General features: G+C 40.3%; 1 protein-coding gene across 1 annotated transcript in view; it reads left to right on the top strand.

Annotated features, from left to right (window-relative positions):
• Positions 1-23,058, top strand: part of IGF1 (insulin-like growth factor 1 (somatomedin C)) — a 56,521-nt gene that overhangs the window by 2,987 nt on the left and 30,476 nt on the right. Inside the window, exon 2 of the mRNA XM_012650259.1 lies at positions 1,873-2,029. Coding sequence (XP_012505713.1) covers positions 1,873-2,029 — 157 coding nt within the window. The remainder of the gene's footprint in view (positions 1-1,872; positions 2,030-23,058) is intronic.

The raw sequence follows: 23,058 nt of genomic DNA, 5'->3' as shown, positions 1-23,058 counted from the left end.
TAAGCTGTAAGATCAATTATGGGTTTATTCTTTTGAAAAGGGCCATGAAGTCCAGTTGGGTTGGATTTGTTGATAACTACTGGAAATATTAAAGAGGAAAAACCCCCACTACTTCTTTTATAACTAAGAAAAATGAGGACTGGATGATAACTTGCTGCTAGCAGTCCTGGTGTCTTTGGCTATGTGGGGGTGGAGGATTTCCATGTAGAGGTCCTGTTGAGAAAATGCAAAAAATGTTCAGCTGAGTTTTTACCTCTTCTATTTTATGTCCATTATTTATGATGATTTGCAAATAGAGGGCACTTTTCATCTTCAACTGTTTTACAAGCATTAACTAAATATTTACGTTGTGTTAACGAGAGTCAGGGGTTTGGGGTATTTTTGTAGGCTTTTATTTTTTCCCCCAATTGCTGGGCTGAAGACCTGGACACAAAACTGGAAATCTTACTTAGAATGACGGAGGAAACCTCTGCCACTGATGCAGAACCATTAAGTTGAGGGTTCATGGAGGGCAAGGAGGGTGGTCGGAAAATAAACAACTGAGTCTGTTTCTCCAAAAGTGATGAGGTTGAATGGACCTGCCACTACTGTGAAGTTCAAAAGAGCCTCTTTTTATAACTTCCAGAGTAACTCCATGACCCTTTTAATAGGGTCCCTCACCTAACATCCTGCTAGTGGCCCTTCCAGTGCTGTTGAAAGATGCAACTGAAAGAGGTGAAGCTACTCACCTTGGGAGCCTTCCTGGAAGAAACCACATCTTTGTGCCACAAGTAGCAATATGGAAAAATTTAATGATCACCTTAGCGTTGTTTCTACTACTTAGAGTGAGGACGGAGACTTGAGCCACAGGAATCCTGCTTTGGCAAAGCTGTCATTTGGCTGTCTGTCGTGACTAAGTCATGCCAACCAGGGGTCCCTCGGTATATTTCGCTATAAAATGGATACAGTGACACATAAGTCCCTCCAGTCCAGGAGATGAAGTCAGAATTCCTGTGACTATTGAAAAAAAAAAAAGACTTTTGTAGGTTTTGAGTCCAGTGCCCTGTACAAGGAAGGGACTCTACACATATGTGTTGATTTGATATTGGATTTGAGGCAAGGGGCTTTAGAATGCAGGAGTATTATCTACTTAGCACGAGCCAATTTCATTCCTAAATTCTTACATTTTTCCTGTTTCTGTTTTTTTTTCTTCCATTTGTGATTGTGTTAACTGTTGATATACTCCAGGTAAGAAATCTCTCTCTCTTTCTTTCTCTCTCTCTTAAATGAAGGGGGAAAAAAAAAAACCTATAACAGTATACAGTATTTTCACAAGTCTTTTTTTTTTTTTGGTCACAGTAAATTCTTTTTAGTCAGCAGCCAGGAAATGATGTTCTGGTTAATTTAATATTCTGGTCAATAATTAATGCATATGCCATCTGTGGATAGCCAGTTTTTAGAGAATTTAAATTAACAAAACTTATTTGGCCCCAAATCTGTAGTGAGCACAGTTTAACCTTTGAAAATTCAAAAGTGTCACCTGGATCTCAGAGTGGTGTGGGATCTCGCTATAATAATAGCATCCGTCATATACACAGTAAATGTTTCTAGATATTTTATCTTAATTGAAATAGGAACCCATAAAGAAGGGCTTCAGGGAGGATTTCTTCAAGGATCCACAGCAGCAAGGGGATTAAACACAGGTTGTTTGATGCCAAGATATGCTCAGTTCGCTACCCCACTGGTCTCTGATGCACTTTGTTGCACTTCTGTGCCCGGTAGTTCTGGGGAATGACAGTAATGGAACACTGGGAGTAAATGCACCCCATCCCGTCCCCTCTCCCCTTGCAAGGACCAAGGAGGAAAGCTGACCCTCTTCTGTTTCTCCGGCAGGTCAAGATGCACATCACATCCTCCTCGCATCTCCTCTACCTGGCCCTGTGCTTACTCACCTTCACCAGCTCTGCCGCAGCTGGACCCGAGACGCTCTGCGGGGCTGAGCTGGTGGATGCTCTTCAGTTCGTGTGTGGAGACAGGGGCTTTTATTTCAGTAAGTAGCCCTCCCTCTCACTGCGCTGCTAAAGTCTGAAGTATATGGCTCTGTGGATTTACAACCGCAGGGAGTGTGTGAATAACTGAATGGCTGCCCGTGGCTGGCAGCCGTCCTAGGCCTCCGAGATTCCTCACCTTAAAGTAAGCATAGTGTTTCAGTGGGGCTTTGGCAGGTTTTGCAGATTTAGGATGGAATTTTCCTCCTTAACAGTTTGTCTTTAACTACTTCCTGCTGAGCCTCGCTTCAACTATTATGATCTACCCTCACTACTCTATTCCTTTCAGTGAAAGGATGGGAGAAAATGACCCTGGGGTATTGAGGTTTTTGTTTTCAAGACCTATGGGTGCACATGTAAACATATGGAACACATGTAAGGCCGTTTTAAGTGCTATATATTTTAGAATAAAATAGTAAGGACTCTTCAGTCCTGTGGGCTTGGGAAAAGAATTAAGGGGATACATCCCAGATGTCCCCATGCGATATGCAATCACCATGAACAGACAGACAGAAGGTGAACTTCACTCAAAGGCATGTCTGGAAATACACAGGCTCTTTCTAAATGCAAACTGAAATGCTGTACTAATTTGCCCTCTATGCAAATTGACCGTGATTTTGTTGTTGTTGTTATTGCTCTCTTTTGGCACCGCTCTTCTCTGGGACTCTCTAGTGATATCTCCATCTGGAAAAGGGTCTCTGACAAGTGCAGGGTCACTTATCCCATAAGCAGGTCTCAGGTGATTAGAAAGTCAACAGTGAATAAGAAGCAGACAGCCAAGTCAAGGTTTGCAAATAATAAACACAAACAAAATCAGCGGTACCTAAGGGAATTGATCACTTAAAGAATCTACCTCATCTGCATTTATCTCACTATATATTACAGGACAGTGAAAGATTTAAAGCCAGATGCTCATTCTGTATAATTCTTTGGAATTTTAGAGAGTTTCAGGAAACTGAGCATGAATCATTCTTAAAGGTTCATATCACTCAAGTGTAGACAGCTTACCTCAGTTACCCACTAAGCTCTGAATAGCTCCTGTGATGACTCACACATTTGAAGTCTCTCTCATCTTCTTCCCAAATGTTGGCCTCTCTCTAGGCAGGTAGAGAGAGAGAGAGAGAGAGAGAGAGAAAGAGAGAGAGAGAGAGAGAGAGAGAGAGAGAGAGAGAGTGTGTGTGTGTGTGTGTGTGTGTGTGTGTGTGTGTGTGTCTATTAGTGTATGACTGGGGGTGGGGGGCCCGTGTATACCAGTATGGAGATGAGTAGGGGAGGTGGGAAGGAAGAGGTTTGGGGATGGGAGGACTGGTGACCTGCACTTACAGTGGATTTGGCAACAAATAGTTTTAAAATCACTAATGACAGAGAATCAGAAGTGCTTTCTACTATTTGAACAGTCAAATTCCCACTCTCTGCTTTCAGCTGGTGGTTTAATTGAGTAAATTCATTTATTTTTCTGGTAATACATCAAGTCTATCCAGTTCTCTGTTGCAAGGCAGAGGAATGAGCACATTGGGTAGGTGCTTTTCCAATAGCAGACTTGTTTTACCTTTAACACCTCCTGCGGACAGTAACTGTGTGACACCACATGACCCAACAGTGGGTTGTAATTATTCTATAATTTGCTGCTACTGATCCACATTTTTTAAAAAATGAAAAAGTGGTTCTCACTTATTATGCCCAAGAGGATTTTTTTTGCCTTGATAATCCATTTGTGCAATTTCCTTTGATCCAGTTCACTAGGTAATTGCCAAGCCTACAAGTGTCCTCTGTAATGTGCCAGGTTAAAATGTGATGTTCGACATGACATGCTTCAGGATTTCCATGCACTGTGCATAGAAACTGGATCCTTATATGCCTGTGATGTTTGCATTAGATGATGAAAAATGAGGTAGAAAGAATGATTTGTTCCTAAGTAGCTGTATGATACTTATATATATATGTTCATGTAGACACTTAAGAGTATTGGACAACTATGATGGAAACCAGTTTCAAGGCACTGAAAGGGTTCTTTTATTCCATTTCTACAACAATAAAATTTTAGCAAATTTTTAAAAATTCCATTTAATAACTTGAAAGGGGTTATATATAGCAACTCTTGATGTTTAGAGCATGACTTGAGGCAGAAAACAGTTTTGTAAATCGTATATTATTTTCAGTACTATCATTGAGAGTACGTTTCACATATTCCACCTTATATTAAATAGAATTCCATGACCTATGTTGATCATAAGTCTAACATAGACTCTCATGCACAAAAGTACTCTTGTTAACTTTCTAGTCAACTGGACAATATTCTTTGCCCAAAAGAAGTTAAGCCATTTAAATTCTTTTAATCTATTTCACAACATAGATGGAGTATCTGTTATATGTAAGACACTGTACTAGGCATGAATGAGATACCTAGAAATGAATGAGAGATTGACCTTGTCTTCAAGGAGCTCACAGTTGAGTGGTAAAAAAAAAAAAAAAATACACGTAAGCATTATCAAGAGTCATAAGAGAAAAATAACCATGGAGAATAGATTATATCCTTTATGCTTTTCCTGAATATATTGTTTCATTTGTGGCAAATTACCAGGTTCTACCCTCCCGTGAATAATGCCCTCTTAATGTGCTCCTTGATGCCAAAGGACATATTTATTTACCTTTGAATCCTAGTGTTTAGCTCAGTGGTTGATACAGTAGCTGCTCATATTTGATTGTTGAACTGACAAGATCAAATTGAATTGAATCCAATTGAATTGAATGGAATTACTCGTTTGGGACCTTAGTCTTAAGAACCATGAAGAATTCGGGTTGTCAAGTACTGTGGACGATACTTCTTACCTCATGTTTACCCAGTTATTTGATAAAACCTTTTCTTATTGTCAACTAAATATAATACATACTAACAATGACTTAGAGGCTGCGTTTTGTCCATCCCCAAGCTACACTGATGGTCTGTTTTGTGTCTGAGCCAATTATTCTCATAGGCGTCAACACTGTCAACAAAGTTTATTGGGTTTCTTTTTTGTCCCCCGAGATTTGCTGTGTATGGAGAAGTCAGCTCTAAGCATTTAATGTCTTTGAAATACTTTTTAGGGAGAAGCATTCTTCCCCACCTCTATCCCCTGTCAGTTGGCTCTTATTGTTTTTTACTCATTTTCAAAGGGTTAGTGTGTCTGTGCCTTTTATTTTAAGCTGCTTCAAATCCATTTTGGAAGTATAGATTTTTTTTTTTTTTTTTTTTTAGTAGTGGAAGGTGGTTTCTGATCTTAGTTTGACTCTCAAACATCTAAAATAAAATTGCCTCCCTATCTATCTCTTGTTTTGTCAATACAGAATATTTAACAAACAGGGTTTTTTTTTTAACCCTATTAGAACTGTTCCAAATAAAAATTTTTGTCATGTTTACTTTGTGTAGCTTGACCCAATGCTGTGAATGAGCTCCTATTTCCCTTCAAGCCCAAATTCCACTAGAGCACAGTGGAAGCAACCTTCTACATTATCTGTTTCATGAACATCTTCCCAGCATAAGTGGAACAGTTCAAGTATAATTAATGCAGCTTCCTCAGACATTTTATGAAATAAAAGATCCAATGAAGAGCTAATTACTGATTCTTCCCCATCCATCAGAGTAAGAGAGTCTATCAACCAGCCTTCTGCTCTCATTGTCCTATGAGAAAAATGGTGGCATAGTAGAGGTGAAAGCACGTTGAGGGAAAAAGCTAGCTATGATAACCTCATCTTGCATGAAACACAGCAAGCGGAAAAGAGCTTCAAGTGAAATAGGAGAAGTTAAACTTGCCATAGATATAATTTTTGACAACCATGGTGATTAACCATTTTAACATGCTGTTATGGGCTTGTGGAATTTCTCTCCTTGGAGATACTTGAAAAATTGACAGACAACCAACCATCTTGGATGGTTTCAATTAAGAGCAACCAAAAGAAAAAGTTTCTGGGGTCTTTTTTAGTTTTAAGAGTCTATAAACAGTCCCTTAAATAAACTGTATATGCTTTACCTCGGCGGTCTGGGAAAAAGGAGAAGTAAATCAATTAGAAAAGAAAGTTGGATACCCTTTCAGCTATACCAGATTTATAGCTTTTGTAAAACATACTTCCAATGTATAGTTATTAAGAACAGATCTGGATAAACAAATGGCATTCTTCATGTGTTAAAACGTGCTGTTTTATAAAGAGTTTAAGTGAAACTTTGCAATTAACTTTCATTGTTATTGATTGCAACAACCTTTCTAGATCTAGGTTATTATTATTAACTTAAGCTTCTTTCCTTTGATATATAATGCTCAGAAAACTGCTCCCAGACCTGTCATTCATTAGCTGTATGACTTTGGCAGACATTTAAACTTCCTGGGCTGAAATGTCCTTGTCTATAAAACAAGGGGATTTTGTTAAAGTAAATGACCTCTTCTAACTTTAACAGACTCGTAGTCTAGGTTATAATTAACAAGGCTTTGGTGCTATTGAAGAAAGGAGAACCTTGGACTTAAGTAGTGACCAAAGAACATTTAGTCTCCTTTATCTTATTTACATAGTTTCTGTCAGTCCCCAAAGATAGGAGATTCCACCCACTGAAAGAAAGAGGAGCCAGCTTCCCTGTTTTGTTTTGTTTTAAGCTGGATTTCAACCCCTCAGGGATGGTTAGAAGCTCAGATATGACCAAATACATGCAGGTCATTTGGACCAAAGAAGCCAAAGGAACACACGCCTCTTGAAAACAGACCACCACTTTTCTTTGCTAGGAAGGGCCAGCTGACAGTTCTCATCTTTACATTTTCTCACTCTCTTGGCTTTGAGGACAAGTGAGTAGGTTTGATCTTAGCTACCCTAAATAAAGGAGGATAAATTACAGGAGACAAATAAGAATATACAGGTTTCTAAATCTTCACCAAAAGCCCTTCTCCAACCTATTGATATTGACTTTTCAATTAAAGAAGAGAGTGTACAATTTGGGGCATTCAAAGACACACTTACCCACCATTAGCACTGTTTTGAGTGGGGCTGGATTTGAGCTGCGCCACTTGCATTCCTCTGCTGGATTCTCCTTAGACCACCAGCCATGCGTTTGTGTGACAGCTAGTCAAAGTTAGGCACATAGTCACTAGCTGTGGAAACGCTTTTCTCTTTGAAACTAATTGGTACATGAGGGGTTTGATCTTATGACCCTGGCATCATTAGTACCACTAACCTAATAGGCCATAGATATTGTTAAAAAATAAAAAAGCAATGAGTTTTTATATTGACTCCAAATGCTTGCTACTACTCTTTAAATATGCCCAGGAGGACCAGTCTGTGCAACCAAGGGACCACTAAGAAAATGGTGGTTTCTGTGCAAAATTAAAAAATAATTTACATTTTTCTGATGCATTAATGCTCTTCAAGACCATCTCCTCCCTGATGCAGAATTATAAGCAAGAAAGAGAAGGGTTCAAGACCAAGAGCATGGCCTCTATTGCCAAGCCTCCAGGGTTTGAACCCCAGCTCTGCAACTTACTTGGTGGGTGGCCTTGAGCAAGTTCTTTAACCTCTTTGTTAATCAATTTTCTCATCTGTAAAATGGAATACCTGCCTTATAGAGTTAGTGTAAGGATTAAATTAGTTAATATACTAGAGTATGTTAACTTAGAATATTGCCTGACACATAGTAAGCATCTTACACTTGTTAGCTACCACATTTATGTGTTCTCTTCCGAGATCAGTTACAGAATCTACTGCAAAGGTTGAGGTATCTGAACAGCCCAACTAATTATACACTCATGTTCTCTCCTTGGAGTCAGCTGATAAAACCTGTTATGTAACAGCAGTAACAATTAGGTGGTAGTATTAGTAACAGTAACAAGAAGACTATCTTACGTTTGTCTAGTATATTTACTTTTTCTAAATTCAATTGTATTGGCTCTCTCACTTTATCTCTTTACCCAAGTTTTGGTGGGCAAGGATTATTGCTTTATTGGACAAATGAGAAATGTGAGGCACAGAGATTTTGTGACCTACCTCACAGATGGGTCCAGAACCAAAGCCAAGCTCTCTTGTCTCCAAGAAGTGTGTTCATTTGGTCATTTGCATTGTTTAAAGGCCCAAAGTGTTGTAACACAGGGAGATGCTTCCAAAGTCCCAATTCTCTTCTGAGGATAAGGACTGGAATCCTGGGGTGACTCAGTTGATTTTGAACACTTCCTTGAAAGGCGGTATGGGAGGGATATCCATGTAATGACCCTACATTTTACTTCTGGAAAAACTGAGGAAATACTAAATAGAATTTCTTTAGGGTGCACCAAGAAAGTCATCTTTGATTAGAGGCTGCTGTCGTACAAGAGGATTCACAGCCTAGATTCTTGGATACCACTCAGACAGAATATTGCAGGTCACCTGTGAATACCAGGACATCCAATATGATCTGGGAGAGCCTCTCCTCTGGCCAACTTCAAGTGTTCTTCCTCTGCCAGCAAACCTCAACTGCTTTATTTCTGGCAGCTATTAGTTTCATTGGTTTTTCCTCAAAGGCCTACTGAAGAAAGGCTGTTTAGTTGGACCAGGATTTTTCTTGGGGTGCTATGAGAGTGGTGGTAAAGGGGAGGTGGTCACAGATGCCAAAATCCAGACAGTGAGCCAGGCAGGAAGAAATGTCCCCAACCTAACCATGTAAGGAGCTGTAGGAGCAGCCATGCAAGACTTCCACTGTGCAGTTATCACTCAGAAAGTTGTTTGAAGACCATCGATATTGGAATGCTTCTATCTTCAGTGGCTTGTAGGGTATATATTTTGGATCCAAGAGAGAGTTTTGGCGTTCTGGAAATTCAGTGGGCCTCCAAATACCTTGTCCAGACACCATGTGCCATGCCAGCATTGTTCAGAGCTGACATCAGAGCCCACTTCATCTCTCTAGCAGCCTTTCTTCTGATTTCACAGGCTGCACCAAAGATTCAGACACAGTGAAATGTACACAAGTTCTCTCCCAAGGAGATTTCTATTTGTTCTCAATAACAGGCTGCAAAGGCTTTGCTCTTTTCTGCAGCCAGACATCTTTGACAACCCTTGGTGGCAAAAAATTGTTTTTGCCCTGAGCTGCTGCCCTGGCAGAGTTCCATTCTACACCTCTCCGTGAAATATCAGCGAGGTCTTACATCCCAAAGAATTACTTTTGGTTGCTTGAGAAGATCAAACCCTCAGGCCTTATTAGCTGTTGAACTAAGGAGATGACAACACAGCATTTTGTTTGTCTTTATCTATATGTGAGATCATGTTTAAAACATAGCAAAGAGGTGTTATTTGACATGCAATTCCCTAACTGCAGTAAGTTGTATGCCTATTTAATGCATTGTTTAGTCTCACATTGGCTAAAGCCACTTAAAGAAGCACTTGGCAAGCTCTTGCTTTTCATTCTTGGCATAGCTGCCCCTCTTACTTTTTCACTGAACCTTAAATACCAAGAAAAACCCTTCACTTACTTTACATCTGGCATATTGCTTTATGCAATTGGCCAGAACGTTCGCAGGTGGCCCTCCGCATTTGTCCTAAGGTAATTAATGGCTTTGCAATATTTGATCAGCAGCAGCACAGACACAAAGAGAAATTGTGCAACCAGCAGAGACCACACACTCTTTTAAATTAAAACCTTTTGCATTAAATGCTCAGGCATTCTGCAGGGATAAGGGTTTCCATGCCAAAAAAAAAAAATAAAAGAAAGCCATGCTGAAACCCCTGGGAAGACACCCAAGAACCCGATTATTGATTAAGTATATATCTCTCTAACAGCTCCCTCTTAAAACTCCCCGATTATTGAAAGGAAATAAAATCGAAGATTGCTACAAGCTTGCAAGCCCTTGAAAAATAATCTAGTCAAGCACTAAGTCTGAAACCCAGAGAGAAATGACATGTCCAAGGTCATATAACTAATCAGTGGCAGCAGTAGAAGATACTGTTGATTCTATTTTCTGATCCCAGTGCAATATTCCTCCATTTAGCAGCAACCAACCATGCCTGTTCAAATTTACCTGGTAAATTAAATGAGCAGGAGAAGCCTCCAATCAAGTTCATCAAGTGAACATAGATCTTCATGGTTCCTTCATTCCAATAAACTTACCTGAGATTAGGTTAATACTTTTGTTCACTTGCTGCAGAAACTTGTACAAACAAACAAACAAAAAAACAATTCCCTTCCTGTCTCCCATATGGTACACAGATGAATTTTGGGCATTCCAAGTCCACTTAAGGTCATAATTTAGACTATTATTGTATATTATACTATTCTGACTCTTTGGTCACTCTCTCCAATGTCAACTTTGGTAGAACTGCTTTGGAATGACTTAGCAAAGCTGTGCTCCTGGAAAATCTGAAACAGTCTGACCAGTTGTTGGATCAGCCTTTTTTTTTTTTTTGTGGGGAGATTTCTCTGCCGGTCCTAGGCCAAAAGAAATTTACACCTGATTTTTTGCAGACTTCCAAGCAAATATGCTATGAATCTCTTCTGATTTTCTTCTTTCATCTGTGGTCTTTATGAGGTACTAAAAGGCTGTTTGAGGGGCCTTTTTAAACTTCGAAAATTTGTCAGACATAGAAGCAATTCAGTGAGTATTGCTGGGAAAATGGTCCTACCTCTATGCCATTTACCCTGATGAAATGGGTCTTTCATCAGAGGCAAGGGATTTAGAAAGTCTGTGCTGAGCCAACCCTCATGCAGCCAGTTGCTGATTATCTGTGAAACTGGGGAAAGGAGCACAAGATCTAGAATTGTGAATTAAATGGAATTTGAAGACGCTGTAGATTTCTATTCTCCCTCCTCACTCACCGTACCTCCAACCCCTTTATGAGACCAAGTGACGTGTTTTTAAATCCTAGTTCATTCTCACACTCCCCACTCAACTTTCCCCAGCAGTGCCATCGGCAACAAGGTTTTTTGACCTCAGCACTATTGACATTTTAGTCTAGATAATTTTCTCCTGGGGGAGGGGCCGTCCTGTGCGTGATAGGATATCTGGCAATATACTTGGCCTCTACCCACTAGATGCCAGTAGTCCCCTCCTCCCACTTGTGACAATCAAAAATGTCTCCAGACATTGCCTACTGTCCCCAGGGGAGCAAAATTACCCCCAGTTGAGAACTACTGAACTATACAAGTCTCTAGAAGAGAAGCAACATAAAGAAGTGGGCAAACCATGAGTGAAAGTAACACACCAACGGTGAGTCACTGGTTAATCAGGAGTCTATGGTCCATTGCCCAGAACAAACAATGGGAAGAGTCATTGTGATTTTGAAAGCTTTCTCTGAAAATTGAAAGCTCTTCCTATAGGCTATTTAAAAGACAATTGAAGACCTTCCCTTTTGCCTTATAGCTGTGGAACTCATTTATTTTAGCGAAAGAAGTAAGGGCAGGCTGAAACGGTCTGGAGAAGACCTGTGTGCTTGAAAGTTTGATTGTGACCACACGGAGGAAATGAAAAAGAAATCGGTCATCTTTGACCTCAGCATTTGTGGCTGTTCCCTTCTCAGTCACATAATAAATAAACTCTCAATTCCTCACAAGTGAAAAAGCCTGACTTAAAGGGAATGGCTACAATTTTTCTCCTCCTTTCTTATGAGTTTCCTATCTGAGCATTATCATAGTCGTTTGATTGCCCAGAAATAGTCAGAAGTTCTGCATGTGAGCCTCACCCAGCTCCCCTGCTGAACAGCCCTGTGACCTTGGAAAAGTCACTTAATGTCCTTGAGCCTTACATTCCTCATCATAAGAGGGGAATAAAAATATTGTACCTCAGAGCTGTTCTGAGGCTCAGCTGTAGAAGGGCTTTGGAAACTGAGAGGGCTATCCAAATATGTCACTGTTAATGAATGGAATTGAATGCTTTTTGTCTTATCTCCCTAGCAGTGACCTACAATTAGTTCAATGATGGGATTTCTGTCAAACTTGATGCAATAATTATAATCTATAAAAAGTAATTTGGCAGTATGACTTCTCAACCTTATTAATGAAAAAGAAAAGCATGTTAGTATCTCCTGTTCACATATCACTTCACATTTAGACCACCCAAGAGTTAATTAATGGGTCTTCGGAATGCTCATTCAGTATCACTTTTTATTTCCTCTCATTGGAGGAAGCAGAAAGGAGATGGAATCTATCGTTTTACCACACCGAGCTTGTGTATAGAGTTTGTTCCCCATGAGACAGTTAGGTAGTCAATGAGGTATCACTCACAGGCAAAAGATTTCTGTTCTCCCAAGTCAGCTATTGGTGATTTCTGCTTAGCCTCAAAAAGCAGTGTTCAGCAGAGGGAATGTACTCACTAATCAGAAAAGTATCTTTGCACTCTCAAGTCACACATCTAAACTGCTTCCTTATCACAGGCTGACATAGGGGAACTGAATTTTTTTATTTGAGCATGGCTTCGATGAAATTGAAACTGTGAGTTTTATCACCATATGGACCAGTGACCATGTGGTTCTTCTTATCCCAAGCACCTCACATCCAGTGGCTTCCAGAGACACAACATTTGATATGGTAATGACATTTATGAACCACACAATCAAATATTGGTTACTGTTGCTACTGGGAATTTTCATTCTATTTTAGTTTGAGCTCTTTCAGAAAAACACAGATGAAGTTTTAATAGGTTTTTTTTTTTTCTGTCCTGCACAGCACCCAGTGTGGGGTACTTAATAAAACTCCTTGATTTGATATCGAAAAAATCATTCCAAAGCTATTTCCTTCTTCCAATCTCCAGAATATATCCCATAACTTTCAATTTGTTACTGCTGTCATTGTGGACCTGAGATTAAAGGAACAGAATAAAAAAGTTAACAAGTCTACTTGAGGTATCACCTCTTGGGACCCCTTCACTGCTTCCCTACTGAAAAGCCCCAGCTCGAGAGTCAGCTGATTCTAGTCAACAGGGAATTTTCAAAGGCTACTAGATCCTCACAGATAGCTTCCACCCATGGAAGTAGTTTTGAGAAGAGAACCTCTACTCGATTCTTCTTTCTTATTCTTAGTTATTTAAAAGGAATAGTGGTAGGCAAGAGAAGGCATGCAACAAATGGCACATCCTGGCAAATCAGCCCGAGGTGTGTGCAACAGCTGGAGCAGCAGCCCTCAGAGAACTCTACAAGTGGTTTCTATTTGCCAAAGCAGAATCAAAGAATTGGAGAGCTGGGAAGAACCATATAGAGCAATATGGTCCAGTTCTCTCACTTCCCAGATGAGGGAATAAAGGTCCAGAAAAAACGTGATGTGCATGAGGTCTCAAAGCACGCTCATGGGAAAGCCAGGACTATAATTCAGCCACCTCATGCTCAGGCCAGAGCTTTTTGCACAGCTGGACTCTTTAAACTTAAACTTGATAAACTCACGTGAAGGTAGTCCTCATAATTACAGTCCATAATACTCAGAGTGAACTGCTATGACATATTCTTTTTATGTACCACGTCAGAATAGTCATTGAAAATTCAAGCTCTTAACCATTCATAAAAACCTTTTTTTTTCCAATTTCTACCACCCATTTGACAACATCATCAAGTCTCTTTATCCCAAATCTGATCAACCCTAGTAGTTTGAATCTTCATCAGCCCTAGTAGTTTGATGGATTGGAGGCTTAAAAGAAAAAGTAAAGTGCTAATTTTTTTAGAGCTAATTTTAATTTGAAGTCATATCATCTGGTTGACCAGTTTATGTATTTTGTATTGCTTATTAACTCAGGAGCTACCTAAAACAAAAGGTATTGTCAATGTGTTGTCTCTGTCTCCACACATTCCTGACTTGCTAGTCTTCCATAAAGGTCTTCCATGAAGAAGCTTAAATTTTCCTACGTATTTTGAGTTTTATGTTTCTTTCCATTAAAGTTTCCAGCCGTTCATAGACATATTTAGTTTGGCAGAAGGTAGTGGTGACTCATGGAATGAAGAAATTTGAAGGCAAAGCTACTGAAAATGGATCTAATTTCTTTTTGGGGTAATTTGGGAGTGAGCGATTGATAATTTGTCTAATTTTTCCTGGTTTCATCAGCTGCCACACTGCCAAATATATGTTCCATATGGATGCTTGGTTATTCCTGAGATATATAACAAATTTCAGCTGCAACTATATCTAATATGGTCAAAGGGTAAGACTATTGTTGGCTCATTTTCTCATTGTTTTTGGCTGGACACCCTCAATCAATGGCTATTGAGTGAAAAAACAGGATCATATTGAAACCATTTTCAGCATGTTCCTTCCTATGGATCCAGCCGTTTGACTATGAGTTTGTCAAGCACAGCAAATGTTCCCTATTAAAGGGATGACTATGTTTTCAGCATAGATGCAACTGCCAGTTAATTGCATTCACCTTATAATTCCACTCTCTCAATTTGGTGTAGAGATGTTTTTGGCACCCCAAAGATTTCTTTTTTTTGCTGATTCTTGCCTCCTAGTATGGAACAGATATTTGGGGATAAATTCTGAGAAGATCAATGACACACATACAATAGGCATAATTTCAGGCTTCCCTTAAATTAGACAGTCTGTGGGCCCTGAGTCATATGAATCATAAGACTTGTGAAAGGTATTAGTGCCACAAATCTGGCTGGCATTTCTGTAGATTATTAGTGCTTTGCATGCAATTATGGAAGTCTCTGGCCAGATAAGTCAGAGGAGGGTTCAGTAACATTGCACAAAAGCACCGTGATGTAAAAGCTGAGGATACAGCAAGACTTATTTCTGGTTGGTTCTGATGTAGACACTAGCCACTTAGTGTCTTAAAGTTATTCAGTAGTGACTGGTTTCAATCAAGATAAATGATTTTGATGCTCCTCACACATAACAAACAACAGTGATAATAAAGAACAGAGAAGTCTATCTTTTAGAAGAAACCAGATTTGACTGATGGCTATGGAAAGTGTTTTGTGGCAATAAACATTCTCTTGTTTATAATGGGTAGATTTGGTTTGATTAACCAATATTCTAAGGGGCACTATCAGTGTTGCTTAGGAAAAATAGAGCTTAGTGTGTGAAGATAGATCCAGAGCGTTGCTACTTAAAGCAACCTGAGAGCTTGTTAGAAATGCAGAGTCAGGGGCCCTGACCCCAAACCAATTAAACCAAAATCTGCATTTTAACCAGATACTCAGAGGATTAGTATGTGCATTAGGGTTTGAGAAGCCCAAGTCTAGAGAATAGTAGGAACTAACAAGTACTTGTTAATTGGTGGCTCTCATCTGATAAGTGAGAGAATACAAAATAGCCAGAGCTCAGCTCTCATAGAAGATTTGAAAAATGATGTTGGGGCCAAACTTGCTTGTGGTCATTAACAATATATGTGCTGATTCACCTGTATCAAGTTCTGATTCCCTCAAGTTGGTAGAGCCTTTCCTCAGAGGAATTACAGAACTGCTCCAAGGATAACCCCATTGCCTGACCTTCTGTGAACTGGAAATTGGAACTCCTAATTGCTGTGGCTGCAATTTCCAAGCCCATCACTGGGGCCAGGAACTGAGCTCCAGTACTTAAGATCTTGCCAGTTTCTTTTTCAATAGTTACATTTTTCAAGAACAGCCAAGCAAGAGTGCTTCAAAAAAAAATAATAATAATTTCTAATTGCATGGAGTGGACAAATGTGTGTTTTACTCATATCAAATTGCTGCCTTTGTCATGCTCAGCCAGGTTCTAATATTATTTCTTGTAGGTCCAAGTTGATTGGTTCCATTAGGGTCCCCATTGGGATTTTAGAGAAATGGTTTTAAGATGAGAAAAGCATATTTCTGTCACCTATCGGAAGGTGAAGGGTAAACTTGAAAACTGCTTTTCAAAGAGACACAGCTGGCTTCCAGCCTTCACTAAGCCCATTCTGGAACTCAAGTTCCCCAGACTGAGCCCTTAATGAAGGTCTGTGTATCTTATGAAGGACATGCTTTTTAAGAAGGACATTGTCCCACAGCAGAGCAGGTAAAAGTGAGAGAAGGCCAATTTGTAACTTCTGTTCCTTCAAATGACACTAGAAAAAAAGGGAGGGCTTTGGATTGAAGAGTTAGAAAATCTTGGATTTACTCAGAACTCTGCCACTAAATAACTTGGTAAATTTGATGATTAGTCCTCTGGGTCTCAAAACCTGTTGCCATTGGAACGATGATATTAAAATGAACCAAGACATTCTACCTCTGAAATGGGATAATTGTGATCTCTTTTCCCAAATTTTACAGGGGAAAAAAATATCATCCATACAGTTTTCACATTTTTTCACATGTATTTTCCTTGAACTTTAAGTACATGCTACCTCTCAACTATGTTCTTGACTAAGATAAGGTGGTATTGGACTTAGACAAAAATCATATATTTGAATTGTTTAGAGTTAATCCACATTATTTTAATACAATGAGATCCCTGATTCTTTGGCACTCTACTCATTGAATGAATGTTGACGAGATAATCTCTAAGACTTTTTCCAGAACCAACATTTACTGTTGTTCATGGAAATCTCTAAAATCCTTTAAGAAATCTGACTGGATATGGAGCTTATTTTTTGTTTCTTTGTTAGCATTCTTCTCTTGTTACATTTGTTCAGTGCTTTAGTAAAATGTGTAGAAGTAATATTATAGCACTAACCAATTTAATTACAAAATCATCAGCTGCTTCGCAATACCCAAGGAAAGATAAGCCTTCAAAAAGGTTTCACTCTAGTGTGCGAGGTCCCATGATATACAATCATAAAACCTAAGCTTGAGTCACATGGAAATATTTCTCCCCAATAGTATCGCAGTCCACACCATCTACCGAGTACCTTCTGGTTAGCCAAACACTAATGATGAAAGGAATGAGGCAAGCACAGCCCTATGCTCTCGGAGTTGATGTTCTAAAAGAGAGGTCACAAAATGGGGTCTGTCCCCAGTCCTCACTCTCACCCCACTTGAATCTAGCCCACAGACATGTTTTTTTTGGTCCACCCAATATATTTTTCAAATTTGGAATTATAAAAAATCAAGAAATTGTACATAAAAACAAAGATTAACAGCTTCTTTTAAAAAATGGGCAATCTAGCATGGCTGGGCCTGCATTCCTGGGTGGGAGCTTTTGGCCTGAACCTTTTATGTGGGGTGTGTGTCCCTCTGGCTCACTTCAGTGCCTTTCAGGCTTACTTTATTCATTATACCATCTGGCCTTGGCGTACATTGCCCCATGCCACCCCTGCTTCAGAGGTGCAAGATCTCTTTGGATATTAATCATACACCATTGAATTCAACATGCATTTATTGCCTTTGCGTTTTCACCCATTCACCACCTAAGTGCCACTGATTCATATGAATAAGAAACAAACTTTACAGAACTCTATAGCTCTTCTCAAGCACACCAAGGGTACAGCTCAGCTAGAATTTAAAAGACAATCAAGTCCTCCCAGTGAAGGAAGAACTCAGATCTGGAAAACTGAACATTCAATAATTTAGACATCATCAAAGGGATATTTCCTCAAGAGCAAGTGGAGTTTTTGGCCAGTGACCTGTGACGCAGGAAAGGCCAGGTTCCCAGCCAATGCAATAGATGGGTTATGCAATCACCTGGAGTGTCTAGGACAGTGGAGACCATCAAACTCAACTCTTCAGACAAAGTGAGTTGCAGCATTATAGTTTGCTTTGCACCAAGTCCACAACAGCTGTTTCTAGTTCACTGGAAGATCCTTCCGGTCCCAATATTTAGGTCCTCATTACTCACCAAAACTATTGCAACAGCCTCCTCAATGATTGCTCTGTGTTCACTCTTCCTTGACACCAGCCATCCCACCCATGAGATTAATCTTTCTAAAGCACAGTTAATCACTTTATCCCTTTTCTAAACAACTTCCAGTGACCATCCAGGGCTAAGTAAATTGAGTCCAAACTCCCTAATTTGACAGTAAGGCATTTTATATAAGGCCTCCATCTGACTTTCCAATTGCATTTCCTAATGTTTCCCTACAACAGAGGTCACAAACTGGCAGTCTGTAAGTTGTATCCAGTCTTCATAACTATTTTGTTTGGCAAATACAGTGTTTTTACAAAAACCTGAATTATCTGCCAGTATTTACTAAATGAGTGTCCCCTTCATATTGACACATGCTTTCTGCCTTACCCAAACCCCCACCACTCCCTACTCACTTGCACTGGCCCATTCCACTCCCTTACATGACTTGTTTTAGTCATTGAGACATTGATTCAATTTACTCACTGAGCTTTCAAATGCCCCCTACATATTCCAGCATCCAACCTAGATGACTTATTACCGCATGTTTTATTTTCCTGGACTTCCCTCCTGTTCTTCTCTCAAATGTCACCTCCTCTGTAAAATCTTCTACCAGATGTCAGCTCTCGTTCCTCTGAAGGAGGAAAGCAGTAATACTACTTTTACAGCACTTATAATCTGTTTTATTTTGTGTTTTGGGGTGAGTATTCATGTCTTATACCATCTGCTTAACTATAAGCTCCTCGAAGGCGACGGCTATGTACTATTAATCTCTAGAAGATTCCACTTACTCCCTCATACACAGTGCAGTCAATATTTGCATGGAATTAATTAAGTTATCCATTTTTCTTTAGTCCACAGGCCTAGATTACTTACTTGTGCCCATAAGAAGGTAGTAAGTCGTTTGAAATGCAGACATGGCTGAGTCCGCCTCCATGGACTTTTAGGCATTTTCAAGGAGGGAGTGAGAAATGCTGTATCTAAAGAAAACCACTGAGGGAATTTAGGTAAACAGAACATGATCCTTTTTGTTGGAAGCTGGCTGTGATTTCCAGATTAAAACACTGTAAGGAGCATCAGCAAATCCTTTAGTATGCTCAACTTGTGTTAGAATTACAGGAGTCAATCTATTCCTGGGGGCCCAGCTAAAACAATGGATTGAGCCAATGCCAGAAAGAGCACAAATACCATGGAAAAAAATGAAACAGAAAGAGCTCGGCATGCTGCATTCAAAAGTGCCAACTTCTAAAGTTTCTGAGTACCTAGAAAGGGGCTTTCATTTCTGTTTGCCCTGCAGAAGGACCGTCAAGTCACAAGGTTATAGAGTTAAATCTCAGATTCCAGAAACAGATCCAGCTTAGTGAATTTTGATTGGAATGACCAGTTATTAAATATTGGCCAAAAAGAAGAAAGTCACTCTTTTTAATGTAATTAAATTTGGCAATGTTTTATGGACTACCATGTACCTAGCATAATGCTAGAAACCAATAGAAAGCTGAAACAAGAAAGAGACAATTAATATTAATGAACATGTTCCCAAAAAGTAACGTAAAAGTCTTCCTTAAGGTTACCTTCAATCTGGTTAAGAAAACAACCCTTACCCATATACAGGAATAATCATTGTAAATCTATAGCATTAGAGTAAATAATAATATATAAAAATGGTATTTATTTTTTCCTATCCTTCCTGCACATGGCATATCTCAAAACATTTTACTGAATTTCCAAATGAGACTGGGCAAGGTAGCTCAAGCCTGTAATACTTTGGGAGGCAGAGGCGAGAGGGTCGCTTGAGTCCAGGAGTTCCAGTCCAGCCTAGGCAACATAGCGAGACCCCCAACCTCCCCCCCTACACACACACACAAAATAGAAAAAAATTAGCCAGGTATGGTGGTACACACCTGTAGTCTCAGCTACTCCAGAGCCTGAGGCAGGAGGATTCCTTGAGCCCAGGAGGTTGAGGTGAGGTTGCAGTGAGCTGTCAGGATACCACTGCACTCTAGCCTGTGCAACAAAGTGAGACTCTATTTCAAAAAGCAAAAGAAATTCCAAATGAATACAAAGAATTTTCATTCTCCTCTCTCTATATAGAGTCTTATGAAGTCTTCCACTTATGTTTAGAAGATAGAATCTGTCACCTTCATGCACTGTATTTGCTTGGGTCCTTGGCTACAAGGAGGTATGGATGTGCTCTATAGCCTGAGAGAGGCCAGAAATACTGTACAAACAAGCTACCTTGATTTTAAGTCATGAAAGAATCCCTCCTTTTGTGAACCTAAAAGGCCAATCTTTCTGACTCAAGTTCAATGACACATCCAAATTCTACCTGGAGTCATGAGGTTCCCCTCCCATCTAATCCTCTGTCTCCCCAGTCCAGACAGGATCCAATGCAGAGAATACAAGCACCATTGGTTCTTTTTCTTTCAGCATAAGAATTCCTCAAAACAGACATTTTTCTGAATTAAGCAGAAATCCCACTGTGAGTGCAGTCAAATAATATTTATTTTGCTACCAGAAAGACAACATTGGGTATCAAAGAGAGTTCTGAATATGAGGTGAGGAAACCTGGACGTTCTGAAGAGGCAGGGATTAGCTGGGTTAGAAGCTTGGTACCTGCAAGCAATTCTCTTCCTTGTAAACGCTGTACAGTTAGCCCTGCCTGCCTACCAAAAGGGTTTTTTGTGAGTAACAGGTGAAATTATGCCTATGAAATCATCACAAAATTCTCAGAGCTTCAAGGCCCGCTACTGGTTTCTAGAGATAATTTGAGCGAAGCGTTGTTGGAATTGAAAGAGAGCTGGGCCAGAGTACATTCTGAAGTTGAAAGTGGGTTAGCCAGGATGGCATTCATGCATCTTCCTGTGGTGCTTGGGGACTGCCATTTCTTTCAGGGTCATGTATGATTTCTGTGGGCTGTATTACAAGGGCAAAAGTAGGAATTGCTGTATTATTGGTCAGTACTTGCCACATTTCGCCATCCCATGAGTCGGGATGGGAGGCTAATTAAATCCATCTCTCGGGCACCAGAAATGATCAAGGCTGCCCCTGGAACATAGTTGCTTTCAAAAAGTAGGCTTTTGTTTCAGGGAAGATCTCCCACAGAGAAACATGGAACACCGAAGAGAACTATAAATAGGCCTATCATTTATGTCAATTATAAATAGATTTGTTCTCTTTTGATTAGAAGATTAATGCTAGCTGAAACTCTGTAGTTGAACAGAAATGAGGGAAAAACTCCTGACAAAATATTATTACATGCTAACAGTTAGATTTGATACCTTTTCCTCCCCGATTTTCCCTAAATGAAGAGTTTCTTCTCATTTGAGTTTAGAATCCAGTTTAGTCTTTGAAGTACATTTGTTCATACTTCATCAGTGCCTCAGGATTTCTTCTTACCCTCTGAATTAGACCACACACACGTGCAGAAGCGCGCGTGCGCACATACACACACACACGCACACGCACACGCACCTTTAAGTCAAAAAAAAAAACTGAATAAATTGAATGTCAGTGTTAGGAATTCAAAAGGGGGCAAAACTTTCTTCTCAGATGCTCCTAAGGGGGCCACCATGCCCTCTTACGAAAGTTCTCCTTTTCATAAAGGAGATTCTTTACCAAATTACTACTCACATGTGGATCCTTGGTAAACACATACCAGCACTGAGCATAACAACCAAAGGGATAAAGGAAAAGATCAGTAGGGAAGAGCCACACCCCATAGCCTGTTGCTACTGAGCACTTGTCAGATGCGGAGCCATCTTTCTTTCATTCTGGAGGGAACAGTATCCAGAGAGATCTCTTTAGGTCTGGTGAGCCAACTGCTTGTCCTCTTCTCGTGTTCATGACTCATCTCTTCCCAGAGCCAGGGAGAGAAGTGGCAGCTTCCCATCCACGCTGTCTGCTAGGTTCATCCTGGGACGAGGGACTGCAGGTGCCGCAGTCCTGTACCAGGCATGCTGGAATGCGTTTCTATTCCCTGCTAGGAGGAGGGCGTGGGAAATCCTGCCTGAGTCTACCCACCTTGCCTCCCGGGGGCTTTTGATTTCAGCTACCCCAGACTCGGCATTAAGGAAGGGGCTGTGGGTAGGTGGCTGGCAGGAGAGGGCAGATGCAGTGAACAGGGAACTCCTGGGAAACTCTTCCCCCACTCAAGATGCCATATTCTTGTTTCACTGGGAGATATTTTAGAATGAACTTTACTTGTCAACCGGAAATTCACTGCCTGACCTGAGATTTCTGCAAAAACACAAATCAGGGGTTTGGAAGGCCTGGGTCCCAACACATAAAGAAATACATTGAATGTTTATAAAGATATAAAATTCTTAGAACCATTGGACAGGTTTCCGTGTGTGACCTTTCTGTTCCAAGCAGCATTGCACAACAACCCAGCCCCCGTCAGAAGGCTGACATTATGCTGTTGTGCAACTCGCAGCCATAGCAATGTCACTTTGCTAACTGCGCTTGCTGGTGCATTCAACTACTGAGAAGCCGAACGGCTTTAAGTTTGAGTCAGAAGTTCTAAGCAGGATCATTCCCGTGAAACCTGAGCCCTTAGTTCTTCTAAAAAGTCAAAATACATTTGGATCTTGCAAATCGAGAATGTCAGAGCCAATATTTTCCTCTTTAATCAAAACCCAGGAATGGCATGGTGGGTGGCTGGGGCCGTGTCCTCCCTTCCCCCATACTCCCAGCCAAGATTCTCCAGGCTTGAGAGAGCTGAAGTGGAAAAGCAGCTCTGGTCCTTCTGTGTTCAGCCCCGAACCTCTGTGCCTAGCACTGCATTAACAGTGGACTCTAACACAGTGGCAGGGGGACGCATGAGCTGCAATCACCAATTTATTCCCAACTAATAGGCAAACAGCAAATAGGAAAAGCCTGCTTCTTCCCACTCATCCCTGCATTCCCCGTCAAATTTTGGGGTTTCTATCCAACAGCCTGACTCTATATCCTATGTTGGCCTCTGACTCAGTTGACCCCTTGAGAATCTTCCATCCAGGTTAGATCACTTCTCTGGCTCAATCTGTGAACAATTTTCAAAATTGAGGAAATAAGGCCCTTTTCCATTCTTAAATAGACTGGCCCAGAATGTTCTTGGGAGCTTCATGAAGAGTGTTGAGTCCTGGCTTATTCACAAAGGTGGCAATGGCCTTCAGACTCAGTTATGTAAACATTGGCATGTGCAGGTGACCATCAGATATTAGTGTTTGTCTTGCTCCTTCTGTCTTGCTATCATCTGTCATGGAAATCTAGGACTAGCAGGAAGTTAAACCTGTCCTTTCCCCTGGTGCATGCACTGCCTTCTAGGGAGAAGGAAGGGAAATCCTGTCACTCCCCAGACCTCATGACTCACTC

The sequence above is a fragment of the Propithecus coquereli genome, unplaced genomic scaffold, assembly GCF_000956105.1.
Source record: "Propithecus coquereli isolate 6110/MARCELLA unplaced genomic scaffold, Pcoq_1.0 Scaffold316, whole genome shotgun sequence".
Lineage (NCBI taxonomy): Eukaryota > Metazoa > Chordata > Mammalia > Primates > Indriidae > Propithecus > Propithecus coquereli.
Note: the sequence above shows the minus strand (reverse complement) of the source record. Positions and strands in the feature narration are given on the sequence as shown.